Raw genomic sequence first — 19,950 nt, forward strand, 5'->3', positions numbered from 1 at the left:
AAATTTTGGTCAATGACATGAGACAAAGTATATGTGAACTGCTGTATGAAAAGTGAATTTACTCTGTAAATCTTCACCCAAATCCTAATAAAAAAAAAATGCAAATATATAAAGTCTTTGAGGGTCTGTTTCAGTTATCTGTTTCTGCTTGTTCTGTCTCATGATGCATTATTTTTTATATGCTTTTTGCATATGCCTATTTACTGCTCAAGGAACTCTGGTAGCATAGTACCTAAGGTACTTGACTGCTAACCAGAAGGCTGGCTGTTCAAACCCACCAGCCACTCCTGGGAAGGAAGGTTGGGCAATCTACTTCCATAGTGATAATGCCTCAGAAAGCCAAGAAGGGGTCACTGTAAGTCAGGTGCGACTTGATGGCATATAACAACAATTTACTGTTCATTGTCTTTGAGAAATATATGTAAGAATTAATGAATAATAGAGGCTGAGGTTGCCTTCCTCCAGAGATGATTTGCGTTTGTTTATGCCAGGTGCCTAGGAGTACTACTAGTCTGTTCATTTAAATTGATAACTTGAGGATTTATGGACCACCCATGTGAAGTGAAAATTGAGCTGAAAATCCATATGAGGGCCAGTTTATTTCTTTTCTTTCTTAAGTATGTACCCCTATAGGGACCCAGCCTAAGGAAAGTTTTCCTGTAGACTCTACTTTGGGTGGACCCTGGCTTTGATTTTTGTCCCCTTTGACCTATGAGACCATTAAAACCAAGGTTCAAAGTTGCCTGATTAACAGATTACCTTAAGCTAAAAGTAATTCCAGCTTTCTCTTAAATTTTGGTCTGATCATTTGTTACTGTTTTGTCAATTCTTTCATTCTTTTTGGACTTATTTTAAACATATTTTATCCAGAATTTTCAGTTGCTTTCTATGAGAGAGTAATCCGGTAATCTAGCTCACCATTTCTGAAAATGGAAGTTTCCCACTACATAGATATTTGAAATTTCTGAATTATGGATTTTTTTCATAATCACATTTTCCCATTATTCCACACTCCTCCTCCCCAAGTTATAAATATTCTCCTATGCATTAGTCTTGTACTTTTATGGTTTTATTTTTCCACCAAAATCTCTAGTTCATCATGAATGTACTTTTTGTACATGGTTATTATTCATATTTAGATCTGTCACCTGAATCTAATATCTCGATTATATTTCAGGAGCACTGGACATCCAGAGCTGTTTTGCAGTTCCAGAAGTTGTGTGGTTTGAAGCCATTAGTGGGGGTAGTGGATGAATATATAGATGGAATCCTTAACATTTTTCTGTGTGATACCACCTCCAATGAAGATGTCTACTTCCATCATGTCTTGAGAACAGAGGGCTATGCAATTGTATGCCAAGAAAATGTCCCTTCTAAGGTGGCACATTCTGTATTTTGTAATATATTTTACTTAACACTTCAGAGTAGAAGATAATTTAATGAAAAATAAAATAATGGATTTGATTATTTATTTATTTATTTTTTGTAATATTAGAGATACCCATGAGATTCCTGCCTTTCAAATGTAGAGCATCCTCTTAACTTTCAGGTGACCAGAGAAAACTACATTTGGCTTATTGTCCTTAAGAATATGACTTTTTTTTTTTAAGAAAATAATTGATTGAGGAGTCTATCTTACACCAAGATATTTAATTTTCTTAGGCCTTCCTAAAGAAAAACAAGTCTTCTTTTGCAGTTATTTTTAGTGATGTCTATATAACCATTAATACAGATATTGATAATTTTCGTAAATAGGAAAAACAGTCAATATGCAGAAACTTTTTAACCATTAAAATTTAGAAGACAATACATTCCATAGCAATTAAAAATTATGAAGTCCTATTTCATGTTGTTTTTCTTGCTCATATAATCAAACTGTTCTTCCTTTTTCTAAAAATCCTAGGGTTTCAGAGAACTCAACCCTTTAGCTTTGTACACTGAATCCAGTCCAGAGGCAGAGGATGTTGTCTTAACAGAACTGGGTTACCCTTCCCAGCAGCACTATTTTAATGAAGGCCAAGAGATAAATCCACAATCGAAAGAGAATGAGCCACCTACCCTGGTAAGAGGTTTTTGCCAACATTATAATTTTTTAATTATTCTTAACATTTATTGAACACTTCCTATTTGCCAAGAACTATAAAAAGTGTTTTAAGTATGATATGTAACCCTCATAAAAGTCTCCATAAATATCTTCATTTTATAGATGGAGGAGACCAAGGCTTAGAAATGTTCAGAAATTTTGCACAGTGATCTTACAATTACTTTGTCTGTCATTATTTGCTGGTCTAGTCCTTTGCGTCAGTCATGCTTGAATGATTTCTCTAAAATCTATTGCTGCCTTTGTACAGTTGTGACTTACCCTACACTAATTCAAATACTATTCTTCTTCCCTCAACACTACTCACATTCTTCAAGTATTCTCATTTCCTACTTTCTCTATAAACCTTTTGACAACTCCAGTTCACAGTAATAACAATAACATTATTATATTATTGTATATTACTCTAATTTACAGGAATATTAATGATAATAACATTTATTAAACTTGTGTGACAAACACTGTTCTAAGTATTCACATATATTAGCTAACTTAATCTTCACAATAACCTTAACCTGGTTGGTACTTTCACATTCACATTTTAGAGATGCAGAAAGTGAGGCACATAGTAAGAAATGTTTTTTAAATAAATGAGCATGCCCTCTGAGTCTTCTATTCCTTGTAACAAAAAGCATTGGGCTAAGAATATAGGATGTACAGTTGATTCTTATTATTCACAGTAATTATGTTCTATAATGTCCCCATGAACACTGAATTGCCAATACTGAACCAGCCTTGCTAGACCTCAGCTAGAACACATGCATTGGGCATCTCAACATTTTTGTGCCATTGTGCTTGTCCACAAATTATGTGAAAGTGCTGTGATTATTGATTCTGGGGTTACAAATAAATTTTAGTGAGTATGTAAATTCACAAACACAGAAACTGGGGATAATGAGGATCAGCTGTATTTAATTTGAGCAAGTAACCAAAAATATTTTTGGATACTCCAAGGTCTTTTTTTTTCTTTGAATAAAATATTAGAAGTTAAAACATTTTATATGTCTGACTTTTAAAATAAAATTATGGAGATGATCTTAGTTTTTAGTAGGCATTTACTGATTATTATAAATGATAAAAAAGAAAGGCCATTTTAGCTACTTAAAGACTAACCTGTATGAATATTTACTGCTGCATGTTCTAAACAATACATGAATTTTAGATTTCTGGTTTATGTTAGGGAGCTCTGGTGGCATAAGTGCCTAAGGCATTTGACTGCTAACCAGAAGGCTGTCAGTTCAAACCCACCAGCCACTCATCAGAAGGAACACTGGGCAATCTACTTCTGTAGAGATACCACCTTGGAAACCCAAGGAGGGGTCGCTATGAGTCAGAACTGACTCGATGGTAGTGAGTTTTTTTTTTCTTTTTAGTTTATGTTAAAATTAATGAGGCTTGTTTGTTGTTGTTAGGTACTGTCGACTCAGTTTCACCTCATAACTACCCTGTATACAACAGAACAAAACACTGCCCAGCCCTGCACCAGCCTCACGATTGCTGTTATGTTTGAGCCCACTGTTGCTGCCACTGTGTCAATCCAACTCATTGAGGATCTTCCTTTTTTTCACGGACCCTCTACATTACCAAGCATGATGTTCTTCTCCAGAGACTTGGTCCCCACCTGATGACATATCCAAAGGACGTGAGACAAAATCTTGCCATCCTTGCTTCTAACATGCTTTCTGGCTTTACTTCTTCCAAGACAAATGTGTTTGTTCTTCTAGCAGTCCATAGTATATTCAGTATTCTTTGCCAACATCATAATTCAAATGCATTAGTTCTTCCTTGGTGCAGCTTTCATATGTATGTAAGACAATTGAAAATACCGTGGCTTGGGTCAGGCACACTTTAGTTGTCAAAGAGACATCTTTGCTTTTGAACACTTTAAAGAGGTCTTTTTGCATCAGAGCTGCCCAGTGTAATACGTCCTTTGATTTCCTGACTGCTGCTTCCATAGGCATTGGTAGTGGATCCAAGTAACATGAAATCCTTGACAACTTCAGTCTTTTCTCTGTTTATCATAATATTGCTTATTGGTCCAGTTGTGAGGATTTTTGTTTTCTCTGTGTTGAGGTATAATCCATACTGAAGACTGTAGTCTTTGATCTTCATCAGTAAGTGCTTCAAGTCATCTTCACTTTCAGCAAGCAAGGCTGTGTCATCTGCATAAAGCAGGTTGTTAATGAGTCTTCCTCTAGTCCTGATGCCATGTTCTTTTTCATATAGTCCAGCTTCTCTGATTATTGGCTCAGCATACAGATTGAATAACTAGTGAAAGGATATAACCTTGACACGCACGTTTCTTGATTTTAAACCATGTAGTATTCCCTTGTTCTGTTAGAATAACTGCCTCCTGGTCTGTGTACAAATTCTGCATGAACAACACAATTAAATGTTCTGAAATTCCCATTCTTTGCATTCTTACCCATAATTTGTTATGAGCCACACAGTCAAAAAATGCCATTGCATAGTCAATAAAGCACAGGTAAACATCTTTCCAGTATCCTCTACTTTCAGCCAGGATTCATCTGACATCAGCAACGATAACCTTTGTTCCATGTCCATAGCAACCTCATTTTTTTTTTTAACTACTGTTGTTGTTGTTAGATGCTGTTGAGTCATCTCTAACTCATAGTGACCTTACGCATAGCAGAACGAAGCACTGCCCGGTCCTGTGCCAGCCTCACAATCCTTGCTATACCTGAGCCCATCATTGCAGCCACTGTGTCTGTCCATCTAATTGGGGCCTTCCCCTTCTTTTTTGACCCTCCACTTTACCAAGCATGATACCCTTCTGCAGGGACTGGTTCCTTCTGACAACATGTCCAAAGTAGGTGAGACAAAATCTGGCCATTCTTGATTCCAAGGAGCATTCTGGCTGTACTTCCTCCAGGACAGATTTGTTAGTCCTTTTAGCAGACATTGGTACTCTTAGCATTCTTCTCCAGTACCACAATTCAAAAGCATCAACTCTTCTTCGGTCATTCTTATTCATTGTCCTGCTCTTACATGCATTGAAGAGACGATTGAAAATACCATGGTTTGGGTTAGGCACACCTTAGTCTTCAAGGAGACATCTTTGTTCTTCATCACTTGAAAGAGGTCCTTTGCAGTAGATTAGCCAAATGCAATACATCCTCTGTGTGTCTTGACTGCTGCTTCCATTGGGAATTCTGGTGGCATAGTGCCTAAGGCATTTGACTGCTAACCAGAAGGCTGGCAGTTCAAACCCACCAGCCGCTCCTCAGAAGGAAGGTTGGGCAATCTACTTCCATAGTGATACTGCCTCAGAAACCCAAGGAGGGGTTGCTGTGAGTCAGATTCGACTCGACAGCAGTGAGTTTTGAGTTTGACAACTTCGATCTTTTCTCCATCCACCATGAAGCTGGATCAGTTGTGAGGATTTTTATGTTCTTTATATTGAGGTACAATCCATACTGCAGACTGTAGTCTTTAATCTTCATTAGTAGGTGCTTCAAATCATCCTCACTTTCAGCAAGGAAAGTTGTGTCGTCTGCATACGCAGGTTGTTAATGAGTCATCCTCCAATCCTGATGCCATGTTCTTCTTCATGTAATCCAGCTTCTCGGACTATTTGCTCAGCATACAAGTGGAATAAATATGGTGAAAGGGTACAACCTTGATGCACTTCCTTCTTGATTTTGAACCATGCAGTATCCCCTTGTTCTGTTCAAACGACAGCCTCCTGATCTGTGTACAGGTTCCTCATGAGTATAATCAAGTGTCTGGAATTCACTTTCTTCTCATTGTTACCAATAATTTATTATAATGCATACAATCAACTGCATTTGCATAGTCAATAAAACATAACTAAACATCTTTCTGGTATTCTTTGCTTTGAGCAAAGATCCATCTGACATCAGTAATGATATCCCTCATTCCATGTCCTCTTTTGAATCCAGCTTGCATTTCTGGAAGCTATCTATAAGTATACTACTGCAACCATTTTTTAATTATCTTCAGTAAGATTTCACTTGCATGTGATATTAATAATATTCGATAATTTCTACATTCTATGGCATCACCTTTCTTTGGAATGGGTACAAATACAGATCTCTTCCAGTCCATTGGCCAGGTAGCTGTCTTCCAAATCTCTTGGCATAACCGAGTGAGTGCCTCTGGTGGGGTATCCGTTTGTTGAAACATCTCAGTGGGTATCCTGTCAATTCCTAGACCCTTGTTTTTCACAACTTCCCTCAGTGCAGCTTCGACTTCTTCAATACTGTTGGTTCTTGATCGTATGCCACCTCCAAAATGGATAAACATTAACCAGTTCTTTTTGGTACAGTGACTCTGTGTATTCCTTTCATCTTCTTTTGATGCTTCCTGCAGCATTCAGTATTTTGCCCATAGAATCTTTCAATATTGCAACTCAAGACTTAAATTTTTTTCCTCGGTTCTTTCAGCTTGAGAAATGCCAAGCGTGTTCTTCCCTTTTGGTTTTCTAATTCCAGCTCTTTGCACGTTCCATTATAGTATTTGGCTTTGTCTGCTCAAGCTGCTCTTTGAAATCTTCTGTTCAGCTCTTTTATCTTGTCATTTCTTCCATTTGCTTTAGCTACTCTCTGCTCAAGGGCAAGTTTCAAAGTCTTTTCTGACATCTATTTTGGTCTTCCTTTCTTGTCTTTTTAATGACCTCTTGCTTTCTTCATGGATGATGTTCTTGATGTCATCCCACAATTCCTCTGGTTTTCAGTCATTGGTGTTTAATGAATCAAATCTGTTCTTTAAGTGGTCTCTAAATTCAAGAGGGATATTGTTATGGTCATATTTTGTCTCTTGTGGACTTGTTTTAATTGTCTTCAACTTCAACTTGAACGTGCATATGAGCAGTTGATGGTCTGTTTCACAATCAGCCTGGTTTTGGCTGAAGATACTGAGCTTTTCCATTTCCTCTTGCCCTAGATGATGTCATTCTGATTCCTTGTGTATCCCATCTGGTGAAGCCCACCTGTATAGTCATCACTTAAGTTGTTGAAAAAAGGTATTTCCATGAATAAGTAGTTGGTCGTGCAAAATTCTATCATGTGATCTCCAGCGTTATTTCTATCACTAAGGCAGACATATTTTCCAAATACCATTAACTCTTCTTTGTTTCCAACTTTTGCATTCCAGTCACCAGTGGTTATCAACACATCTTGATTGCACGTTCCATCAATTTGAAACTACAGAAGTTGGTAGAAATCTTCAATATCCTCATCTTTGGCTTTGGTGGTTGGTGCGTAAATTTGGATAATAGTAGTATCAACTAGCCTTCCTTGTAGACATATGGATATTAACCTATCACTGACAGCACTGTACTTCAGGACAGATCTTGAAACACTCTTTGTGACGATGAATGCCACACCATTCCTCTTCAATTTGTCATTTCCGGCACAGTAGATCATATGGTTGTCTGATTCAGAATGGCAAAAACTAGTCCATTTCAGCTTACTGATGCCTAGGATATCAGTCTTTATGCATTCCATTTCATTTTTGACAACTTCCAATTTTCCTAGATTCTTACTTCGTACATTCCATGTTCCAATTATTAATGGATGTTTGCAGCTGTTTCTGCTCATTTTGAGTCATGCCACATCAGCCAATGGAGGTCCCAAAAGATTACTCTATTCATATCGTTAAGATCATCTTTACTCTGAGGAATCAGCTCTTCCCCAGTCAAATTTTGAGTGCCTTTCGATGGGCTCACCTTCCGGCACTATGTCGGAAAATGCTTCAGGGCTGTTCATAAAGTTTTCCAGCAATATATCAGACAGTATTTCACTGCTATTCATAAGGTTTACACTGGCCAATTCTTTGAGAAGTGGATGGCTTCTTCCTTCTTTCAAGTCTGTCCAAATCCGGAAGCTCCAGTGAAACCTCTCCACCATGGGTAACCCTGCTGGCATTTTGCAACATGGTGGCATAGCCTCCAGCCTCACAGCAGCACATAAGCCACCACAGGATGACAAACTGACAGACAAGTTTGTCTCCCTTAGTTGTTCCTAACCTCTCTGCACTTACTGACCTCAGGCCCTAGCCTTAATACAGACCCACACCCAAGCAAAAAGCAGCCTCCAAGCCCCTTTCCCATCTACCTCAGGTCCCAGCCTTAATAAAGAAACACACCCAAGTGAAAAGCAGCCTTCAAGCCCCAGGGCTAACTATCTCAGTCTCTGGCCTTAATAAAGAGCCACACCCAAGTGAAAAGCAGCCTCCAAGCCCCAGGCTTGCCTGCCTCAGACCCCTGCCTGCCACACAACTGGTTTAGAAGAATTTTCATTTTCTTGTTCTTAAGTCGTGAACTTAATTGAAACTTAAAATTTTTTGGAAAGTTCTTTTATCACTGTTGTTGTTAAGTACCATCAAGTCATCTTCGACTCATAGTGACCCTGTGGACAACAGAATGAAACACTGCCCAGTCGTGTGCCAGCCTCACAATCCTTGCTGTACTTGAGCCTATCGCTGCAGCCACTGTGTCAATCAGTCTCATTGAGGGCCTTCCCCTTTTTCATTGAGCCTCCACTTTACCAAGCATGATATCCTTATCCAGAGAATGGAACCTTCTGACAACATGACCAAAGTAGGCGAGGTGACGTCTGGCCATTCTCGTTTCCAAAGAGCATTCTGGCTGCACTTCTTCCAGGATAGATTTGTTTAGCAGTCCTTGGTTCTCTTAGCATTCTTCACCAGCAGCACAACTCAAAAGCATCAGTACTTCCTTAATATTGCCCAGCTCTCACATGCATATGAGGTGATTGAAAATACCATGGCTTGGGTTGTTGTTGTTGTTGTTATGTCCCATCGAGTCAGACCAGACTCATAGCAACCTCTCCTTGGGTTTCCGAGGCAGTATCACTACAGAAGTAGATTGCCCCATCTTCTCCGAGGAGTGGCTGGTGGGTTTGAACCGCCAGCCTTCTTGTTAGCAGTCAAGTGCTTTAGGCACTATGCTACCAGAGCTCCTATGGCTCGGGTTAGGTGCACCTTAGTCTTCAAAAGAAACATCTTTGCTCTTCAGCACTTGAAAGAGGTCTTTTGCAGCAGATTTGCCCAATGCAGTACATCATCTGATGTCTTGAGTGCTGCTTCCATTGGTGTTCATTGTAGAACCAAGTAAGATGAAGTCTTTGACAACTTCAATCTTTACTCCATTTATCATGATGCTGCATATTGGTTCATTTGTGAGGATTTTTGTTTTCTTTATATGGAGATGTAATCTGTCGTCTTCATTCTTCATCAGTAAGTGCTTCAAGTCATCCTCACTTTCAGCAAGGAAAGTTGTGTCATCTGCATATTGCAGGTTGTTAATGAGCCTTCCTCCAATCCTGATGGCCCGTTCTTCTTCATATAGTCCAGCTTCTTGGATTATTAGTTCAGCATACAGATTGAAAGGTGAAAGGATACAACCCTGAAGCACTCCCTTCCTGATTTTAAACCATACAATATCCCCTTGTTCTATTCAAATGACAGCTTCCTGATCTATGTACAGGTTCCTCATAAGTAAAATTAAGTGTTCTGGAACTCCCATTCTTCTCAATGTTATCCATAATTTGTTATGATCCACACAATCAAATGCTTTTGCATAGTCAATAAAACACAAGTAAACATCTCTCTAATATTCTTTGATTTCAACAAAGATCAATCTGATATCAGCAGTGATATCCCTTGTTCCACATCCCTTCTGAATCAAGCTTGCATTTCTGGAAGTTCTCAGTCGGTACGCTGCTGCAACCGTTTTTGAATTATCTTCAGCAAGATTTTACTTGCATGTAATATTAATGATATTGTTCGATAATTTCCACATTCTGTGGGATCACCTTTCTTTGGAATGGGTACAAATATGGATCTCTGCCAGTCACTTGGCCCCATAGCTGTCTTCCAGATCTCTTGGCATAGCCAAGTGAGTGCCTTCAGCTTGGCATCCATTTGTTGGAAGATCTCAATGGATATTCCATCAATTCCTTGTTTTTTGCCAATTCCTTCAGTGCAGTTTCAACTTCATCCTTCAGTACCATTGGTTCTTGATTATATGCCACCTCCTGAAATGGGTGAACATTGACCAGTTCTTTTTGGTACAGTGACTCTGTATTCCTTCCATCTTCTTTTGATGTTTCTTACATCATTCAATATATTGTCCATAGAATCTTTCAGTATTGCAACTCAAGGCTTGAATGTTTTCTTCAATTCTTTCAGCTTGAGAAATGCCAAGCATGTTACTCCCTTTTGGTTTTCTAACTCCAGGTCCCTGCACATTTTGTTACAATAATTGACTTTGTGTTCTCGAGCTGCTCTTTGAAATCTTCTGTTCAGCTCTTTTATCTTGTCATTTCTTCCATTTGCTTTAGCTACTCTCCACTCAAGGGCAGGTTTCAGGCTCTATTCTGACATCCATTTTTGGTCTCTTCTTCCTTTTCTGTCTTTTTATTGACCTTTTGCTTTCTTCACTCAAGGGCAGGTTTCAGGCTCTATTCTGACATCCATTTTGGTCTCTTCTTCCTTTTCTGTCTTTTTATTGACCTTTTGCTTTCTTCATGGATGATGTTGTTGATGTCATCCCACAATTCCTCTGGTTTTTGGTCATTGGTGTTCAATGGATCAAATCTGTTCTTTAGATGGTCTCTAAAATCAGGAGGTATACAATAAAGGTCATATTTTGGCCCTCTTGGACTTGTTTCAATTGTCTTCAGTTTCAGCTTGAACTTTTATATGAGCAGTTAATGGTCTGTTTCACACAGACCATCATTGTTAGTGTCTTCAAATAATCATAATTCAGTCTTGAATATGAAATAAGGCCATCTTTTTGGCCAAAGAGATAGATAAGGCTCCCCCCCAAAAAAAAAAAAAAAAAAACTCTTATCCCACCCCAGTCTGTATTTTAATATGTACATCTATCTATATACTAAACACACAGACATACACACATATGTACCTGCCTTTCTATACCTAGTCACCTGTTAATTCCTACTCATCCTTTAAGCATCCTAACAGTTGTTATTTCCTTCATTTCATCTTCTCAAAGATTAATTATATTTCAGTTATATCTTTGTGCTGTCTCTACACTGAATATTATATTCTGATTATATGATTGTATGTCTTCCAACTCTAATTTTATTTCCTTTAGAGTTCCAACCTGTTGTATTTGTCTTTGTATCTAAAGAGCTACTCTTTAGACATTGCAAAAAGAATGTGGAGGCAGCATCCTCTGACCTCTTCCAGCTTCACAAGGGGAAGAGAGAAGGATCAATACCAACAGCCCAAAGCTGATTGCTATGAAGCCATACTGCCATCCTCCAGCTTTTCTTTTTACCAGTTCTGACACCACTGTCCCTCCCACGGCATTCTACTTCTCTGCTGGGTTCAGTAATTCATTGCAGTGGCCACACAGAACTCACAGACAGTAGTCACGATTGTGGAGTTTATTAGAGAAGTAAACCAAAAAAACCAAACTCACTGCTGTCGAGTCAATTCGACTCATAGCAACCCCTCCTTGGGTTTCCGAGGCAGTATCACTATGGAAGTAGATTGCCCAGTCTTCCTTCCGGGGAGTGACTGGTGGGTTTGAACCTCCAGCCTTCTGGTTAGCTATCAAATGCCTTAGGCACTATGCCACCAGAGCTCCCTAGTAGAGAAGTAAGAGGTTACAATTCAGGTTCATTAACACTCAGGATACAATTCTTGGATCAGGACAGTCTCCTCTTTGCCATATCCATAAGCACACTTCTTTGGCCCTTGGCCTTTCGGCCTAGCCTCCACCCTGCTCAGGCAAGTGTTACAAAGCTCTGCCAGTAGGTGAGCTTAGGTGCACCCCACTCCACCAACAAGCCTCCTGCCCAAAGGCACTCAGCTCTTTCACTTTGTGGGCTGTCAAGTCCGCCTCTCTATCTAGTGCCAGTCTCTCCTCATCCCTCTGCCGTCTCTCAGTGCCTTAATCTTGGGTCCAAGGATGGGAGCTCCACTCTCAGCTCTTCTCTGAATGGATGGTAGTAAGATCCCCCTCTCTACCTCTGGAGGCCTAATTTTAAGTCTAGAAGAATGACAAAATAGACCAATCCCCACATTAGGGTTCCATGCACCTTATTTCCATGGTCCTAGCCCTACAAGGGTGTCATGTACCCAAGCTATCCAATCCCCTTGGTAGACCACAGCACCTCACATTTGCATAGTTCCACCCAGTAATCTGGTGGCAGTCACAAAGACCATGGCTAGAAGAGCCATAGTAAGTAATACACTACACCATGGTACTCAATAAACGATTGTTTGCCTGAACTAGGCTAGCAGAGTGTGAAGACAGGGTCATGGATAAAATTAAAAAATAATGTAGAATTTATGTGAGCCATAGTGAAAAGTTCCCACTCAAATTTAAAGGAATGTAGATTTTGGAAACATCATTAGTACCAAAAAAATAATTTCTCTTTCATATCTATTAGCAAGTTATTAATGATGAAAAGGCTTTAAGTCACCTTAAATCTGAGTCAGAGTTAAAGGATTCTGAGTTCAGTTCTTTGAAAACCAAAGATAAGAGCTGTGAAGAAGATCCCAAGTGGCCCAACTCAGTGTCAGAGAATCTGAAGGAAGAAAATGAGGTAAGAGAAAAAAAGTGTTTGTTATAATATAATTGACTAATGAGTGGAGGGGACTGGAATTAAATTCTACTGCTTTCAGTGTCATCACAACATTTTCCACAGGTTAATTACAAATCTTTCTTCAGTAGTCACAAAGACTAAAGTTAGCAATACAGCCTTGCTCACAAAAAATAAAAGTCATTGTCTGGTTTGATGTATTCATTACTATTCCCCTGTCTTTTGGCAGTCTTAAGGAATTATGCAATGATTAGAAATGAGTATTTGAAGCTGTATTTAATATCACAGTTCCTTTTACTTTCCATGTAAATTTTAGAATAATTTTGTCTGTATCTACAAAAAAAATCCTGCTGGGATTTAGTTGGGATTGCATTAAATCCATAGATAAATTTGAGGAAAACTGACATATTTACTATGTTGAGTCTTCCGTCTGTGTACACACTATATCTCTTAGCTTGCTTAAGGTTCCTTTTATTTCTTCATCAAAGTTTTGTAATTTTCAGTATACAGAAGCTGTACATGTTTTATTAGGATTACACCTAGGTATTTCACTTAATTAATTTTGGAGCTGTTGTAAATGGTGTTTTTAAAATTTGTTTCCATTTTTCATTGCTAGTATTTTGACTAGCATTGTATTTGGCTTTGTATCCTGTGAACTAACTAAACTCAATAGTTCCAGGTTTTTTTGTTGATTCTTTTGAGATTTTCTACAAGGACAATAATGTCAAAGAATTGGGACAGTTTTAGCTCTTTCCAGTATTACTTTTCTTTTTCTCTCTGACTTACTGCACTAGCTAGGATTTCAAGTATGATGTTCAATACGAATTGTGAGAGAAGACATCCTTTTCTTGGTCTTAATCTTAGAAGAAAAGCATTCTTTCTTTTACCATTAAGTATGATGTTAGCTCAAAGTGTTTTTTATATATGTCCTTTATCGTGCAGAAAAAGTTCCTATCTATTGTTATTGTGCCAAGAGGCTTTATCATGAATAGATGTTGAATTTTGTTAAAATATTTTTTCTGTATGTATGTATATGATCATGTTTTTTTTTTCTCTCCTTTATTTTATGACGATGGTTATTACATTGATAGGTTTCCAAATACTGAACTAGCCCAGCCTGTCACTCCTAGGATAAGCCTGACTTGGTTATGGTGCACTATTCCTTTTATACGTTGCTTTATTCCATTTCATAATACCCTGTTGAAGATGTCTACATCTATTCTTATGAAGGATATTGGTCTGTAGTTAACTTGTACTGTCTTTGCGTGGTTTTAGTACCAGGGTAATACCAACCTCATAAAATGATTTGGGAAGTGTTCTCTCCTCTTCTGTTTTCTGGAAAAGATTATATAGAATTGGTATTCTTTCTTTTTTTATTTTATAATTGAAAATTTAATTGAGATAATTAAAGATTCATGTACAATTATAAGGAAATAATATAGAGAGATGGCATGTGATCTTTGTTTTCCTTCAATGAAACATTTTTCAGAATCACAGTATAATATATCACAACTAAGATAATGACCTTGATACAATCCACAAAGCTTAATCAGACTCCCCTAATTTTAGTTATACTAATGTGTGTGGGTAGATATATATTTAGTTCTATAATTTTAATCTAAGTACAAGTATGTGTATCCAGCACCACAGTCAAGATAGTGAACAAGAATCTCTCATATTGCCCTTTTATAACTATACATCTTTCCTTCCTACCACCCTACCACCTCTGTCTCCACCACTGGCAACTACTAATCTGTTCTCTACTTTTAGAATTTTGTCATTTCAAAAATATTACATAAGTGTACAGTATGTAACCTTTTGATAATACAATTTCCTGGAGATTCATGCAAGTTGTTGCATGTATCAGTAGTTTTTTCATTTTTAGCCCTGAGTGGTATTCCATGGCATTTATGCACCACAGTTTGTTTAACAATTTATCACTGAAAGACAGCTAATCTAGGCTGTTCTATTTTTTAGCTGTTATAAACAAAACTGCTATGAACATTTGTGCTATTGTATGTGAACATAAGTTTTAGGGGATAAATGCTGAAGAGTGCAGTTTTTGAGTCATACGGTAATTGCATATTTAGTTTTATAAGAAACTGCCAAATTGTTTTCAAGCATGTGTACATTTTTCATATGCTTATCTGCCATATGTGTATCCTTTTTGGTTAAATGTCTCTTCATGACATTTGCCTATCTTATAACTGGATTGTTTGGTTTTTAACTATTGCATTTGGAGTGTTCTTTATATAATCTAGATCCTACTCCTTTTTTGGATATGTGGTTTCCAAATATTTTCACGTAATGTATGTATTCAAACTGCCATCTTTACCTGGAAGTCAAAGAAAAAAATTGTAAACCTAAATTTTAAAATACGTCCTCACTGGAACTGTATATTGTAACACTTTTTTTTTCTTTTTATATATTCTAGGATGAGATTCCCACTGGAATGCCATGCCTGGAGTCAGTGACCATAGGTGATAATATTTGGGATGAGAGCTGGTTATCTCCACAGGCTAAAATGGGAAATGGAGGTAATGCTGCCTCCCAACTATTTACCTCAAGGCTTGGTGGAAAGAAACAGTATTCATCATGTAAAGAATTACCACAGAAGGTTAGCATTTTGGAAAAACAGAAAACAAATAAATGCTGAAAAAAAGAAACTTAAATTTAATTGCCCAAACTTCAAGAAAGCTATTTAACCTGGAATTCAAATAAACCATTTATCGGACAAAAATTCAGAAGAATACACCCACCCTTCAATGGAAGATAGTAATGGTAGGGAGGGGGACTGGACGGAGCAGGAGGGAAAAGGTCATGGACTTAATGACCATGTGTCATTCTACCCTATCAGTCTTTATGATTTTTGTTTTATTACTGCCCCCTAGCCAAAGCCTGTTATTTATAAATAATCTAAAGACCTGTTTCCACTAATTTTACATTTTGTTAAATTAGCTTTGTAATATGACTTCTGGGTCTTGGAAATGGAAATGTTTGCTAATACGGGGCCTAAGTGTATATTTTAAATTTTATTTTCCATTGGTTATAACAACAAAAAGGTATCTGTAGTTAAGTTGTGCCTTAGTATTTCTGTCCTTTAAATACTAGATAATCATGAAAAATCATCTAGCCATAAAAACAGCATCAAAGAAAATACCACCAGCAGAGTTGTATCCAGATTTTCAAAAAAAAAATCATGATTGAGCATGGACCAAAAAAGCTAGGGGGCAAAGTCACATTGATGTACAAAGTTAACAGATTCTTTTCTTGTTTAATAGACACCTCTTTGCCTTTACTTTCCCCAAGTTTTCCTCTGTTTGGATCATGTGGCACTGCATCTTGATCTATTACTACATTTTTTTCCTGTATAGAATTGGTGTCTTACTACACCCCAAGATATATGGGATGATTCATGGCAGCCTTCAAACTTGTGAATGGAATGAAAGTAATAGGTCAAAAACTAGGACTAGGTGCTCAGGAAAAAAATACTAGCACAAATAAGATTCAAAAGGTCAGTGTTTAATGGGTGTTACTGTGACAGACTGGCACAGAGAAGTGCTTTAATTTTTAGAAAGAAAAATTCTGATTAATTATCCTTCTCTTGGCAGTTGGTAGAATTATAAGTTAATTGTTAATTTTTCAATTAATTTCAATTAATATAGTTACTTATTTCGTCAGAAGAAAATCCTGAGCCTAGAATTAAAAGGTTGCTTGAACTTCTATATTAGGATAGAGAAAACATATTTTTCTGTAATTTAGCTATAAACTTTTAAGCTTTGTATCTGTCCTATCATCTAGCCCAGTTTTCTTCTTTTACATTGCTTTGGCAAAAAGAACTAACCCTGACATTTCTGTTTTGTTGAAATATATTACGAGCATTCTGAAGACAGAAAGATAATTTATGTTAATCATGAAAAGAGGCTATCAGGCTTTTTGACTTTTGTGTGTTACATTGAATAATGGGCTCAAGTCTAGGGGATGTGTTGAAAAAGCAGATTTGGGGAAGATGAATCCTGAGGTATAGACTCTGGTTACTTTGTATAGCAGCAGTGATAAAGTTACACTGTATTACATAGAACAGCCTGTTCTGGAAATGTTGGTCATTGAAGAGCATAGATTTAGTTTTAGTATAAAATAGACTTTTTATATTTTGTTTCTCACATACTTTTTTTTTAATAAGACTTTTATTAATTTTAGGTCATGTGGTAACTCTTATGTTTAACATTTTGAGCTTCTGCCTGACTGTTTTTCAAAGTAGCCATACTATTTCATATTCCTATAGGCAGTATAGGAGCTCTGGTAGCATAGTGGCTAAGGCACTTGACTGCTAACCAGAAGGCTGGCGGTTCAAACCCACCAGCCACTCCTCGGAAGGAAGATGGGGCAATCTATTTCCATAGTGACACTGCCTCAGAAACCCAAGGAGGGGTCACTATGAGTATAACAACAACAACATAGGCAGTATGTATAACAACAACAACAATAGGCAGTATATGTGAGTTCCAATTTCTTCACATTGTGTTACATACTTTAGGGCCTTCACATATGCATGTTGTAAATTTTATGATTTAGAATAATCTTGTCAGTTTCTTCAAATAATTCTGCTGAGGTTTAATAGTGATTGGATTGAATCTATACCAATTTGGGGAGAACTAATGGGTTGCTGTGAGTCAGAATTGACTATGGCAATAGGGTTTTTTTTTAATCCCTTAACAATATTGACGCCTATACTCATGAACATAATATATCCCCTACATTAACTTGGATCCTCTTTAAAAATTTTTCTTTCAGCAGTGTTTTGTAGTTTTCAGTTTTGGGCTCTTGCATATCTTTTGTTTGATATATTCCAAGATACTTAATATTTTCAGTGTTACCATACATGGTATAAAATTTCATTTTCTAATTGCTTTCTGCTATTATACAGAAATTCAGTTAATTTTTTAGTATTTAACAACCTTGCTGTTTATTAATTCTAATTGTATATACTTATAAATTCCTTTGGGTTTTTTTTCTATGGATTCAATCATGTGTGTTACAAATAAGGAGTGTTTTGTTTCCCTTTCTAATCTTCATGTATCTGTTTCTCTTCTTCTTGCCTTATGGTAATTACTAGGACTTCTAGTACAGTGTTGACTAGAAATGGTGATAGTGAACTTCTTGTCTTGTTCCTGACATTCAAGGCAAAGAGTCCGATATTTTAATGCTAAGTATAATGCTAGCTTATAGGTTTTACATATATTTGTTCCTTTCTGTTTCTTGTTGGCTGGGAGGTTATTATGAATGGGTATTTAATTTTATCCACCACTCCTCTGGTAGATTGTCATACTGTGGTACCTTGTGTGATGTGGGAAGCTATGCCACTGGTATTTCAAATACCATCAAAGGAAAGAAAGAAAAGACCAAAATGGATTTCAGAAGAGACTCTGAACCTTGTTTTTGAACATAGAATAGCTAAAGCGAATGGAAGAAATGACGAAGTAAAAGAGCTGAACAGACGATTTCAAAGGGCAGCTTGAGAAGAAATGTACAAAGACCGAGAGTTATAAATTCAAAAGGGAAGAACATGCTTGGCATTTCTCAAACTGAAACAACTAAAGAAAACATACAAGCCTTGAGTTGCAATGTTGAAGGATTCTATGGGGAAAATATTGAATGATGTACAAAACATCAAAAGAAAATGCATGGAATTCACAGAGTTACTGTACTAAAAAGAATTGGTCAACATTCAGCCTTTTCAAGAGGTAGCATATGATCAAGAACCAATGGTATTGAAGGAAGAAGTCCAAACTGCTCCGAAAGAATTGGTATAAAACAAGGCTTCAGGAATTGATGAAATACCACTGAGATGTTTCAACAAAGGGATGCAATGCTGGAAGCCCTCACTTGTTTATGCCAAGAAATTTAGAAGACAGTCATCTGGCCAATTGACTGGAAGAGATCCATATTTGTGTCAATCCAAAGAAAGCTGATCCCACAGAATGTGGAAATTATGGAACAGTATCATTAATATCACATGCAAGTAAAATTTTGCCAAAAATAATTAAAAAACTGTTGCAACAGTACATTGACAGAGAACTGCCAGAAATTCAAGCTAGATTCAAGAGAGGACATGGAATGTCTGCTGATGTCAGATGGATCTTGTCTGAAAGGAAAGAATACCAGAAAAATATTTAGCTGTGTTCTTTTAACTCTGCAAGGGCATTTGACTGTGTGAATCATAACAAATTGTGGATAACATTGCAACAAATAGGAATTCCAGAACACTTAATTGACCTCATGAGGAACCTGTATATAGACCAAGAGGCAGTAGTTCAAACAAAACAAGGAGATACTACATTGTTTCAAATCAGGAAAAGTGTGTATCAGGGTTGTATCCTTTCACTATGCCTATTCAGTCTGTATGCTGAGCAAATAATCTGAAAAGCTGGTTTATATGAAGAAAACATGGCATCAGAATTGGAGGAAGACTCATTAAGAACCTGCAATACCAAAATGGTCAAAGTAGTGGGGAAGAACACAAGAGTTAAAGTCTACAAAGGTGAATACTGTAGCATTCACAATCATGCAATAATAGTAGTAACAGTAATTTATGAGTAGATGTATAGGTAGACACTCAGTTGGAGCAGGGATAGGAAGGCTAATGGAACTACATGCATGAATATACATAGGTATGACTATCTCTGCCTATGTATTTATATGTACTGCAAATATATCCATGAATGTAGTAGAACATATAGGGGAAACAGTTCTGAAAACTTGTAGACATAACCAAACACCATGAAGGAATGAGTTGCTGGATATGGAGGTTCAGGACCATAGTCTTGTGTGTGTGTGTGTGTGTGTGTGTGTGATTTGGGTGAAGATTTACAGAGCAGATTCACTTTCCGTACAGCAGTTCACATACACTTTGTCTCATGACATTGACCACAGTTCACCACAATGCAACAGCTCCCCTCCCACTTCCTCCCCATAATTACCCCTTCCCAGTGTCCATCCCTCCATGTACTCCTGCCCCCAAGCTGTCTCCCTGTGCATAAATAGCCCTTCTTTCTCCCATGATTGTTTTCTCCAAGGAGTGTATCTACCTCAGGTAAATGTTCAACTCATATGTCTGTCTTTTGTTTGGCTGGAAACCACAGGGGTGGGTTCAATTCCAGACCTGAAGGGCAGCTAGGGACCATAGTCTCAGTGGTTCCACCAGGCTCTATCGGACCAGCAAACCTGGTCCCCTCCCCCCCCCCTTTTTTTTTCTCCAAATGATTT

At 37.4% G+C, this 19,950-nt stretch overlaps 1 protein-coding gene across 1 annotated transcript in view; it reads left to right on the forward strand.

The window, feature by feature from the left end:
• Positions 1–19,950, forward strand: part of TDRD5 (tudor domain containing 5) — a 150,672-nt gene that overhangs the window by 111,835 nt on the left and 18,887 nt on the right. The window contains 6 exon segments of the mRNA XM_042780521.1: positions 1,178–1,378; positions 1,904–2,062; positions 12,532–12,687; positions 15,119–15,301; positions 16,059–16,107; positions 16,110–16,198. Coding sequence (XP_042636455.1) covers positions 1,178–1,378; positions 1,904–2,062; positions 12,532–12,687; positions 15,119–15,301; positions 16,059–16,107; positions 16,110–16,198 — 837 coding nt within the window.

Source organism: Orycteropus afer, unplaced genomic scaffold (genome assembly GCF_000298275.1).
Source record: "Orycteropus afer afer isolate SDZICR_OR568_19922 unplaced genomic scaffold, OryAfe1.0 scaffold00043, whole genome shotgun sequence".
NCBI lineage: Eukaryota > Metazoa > Chordata > Mammalia > Tubulidentata > Orycteropodidae > Orycteropus > Orycteropus afer.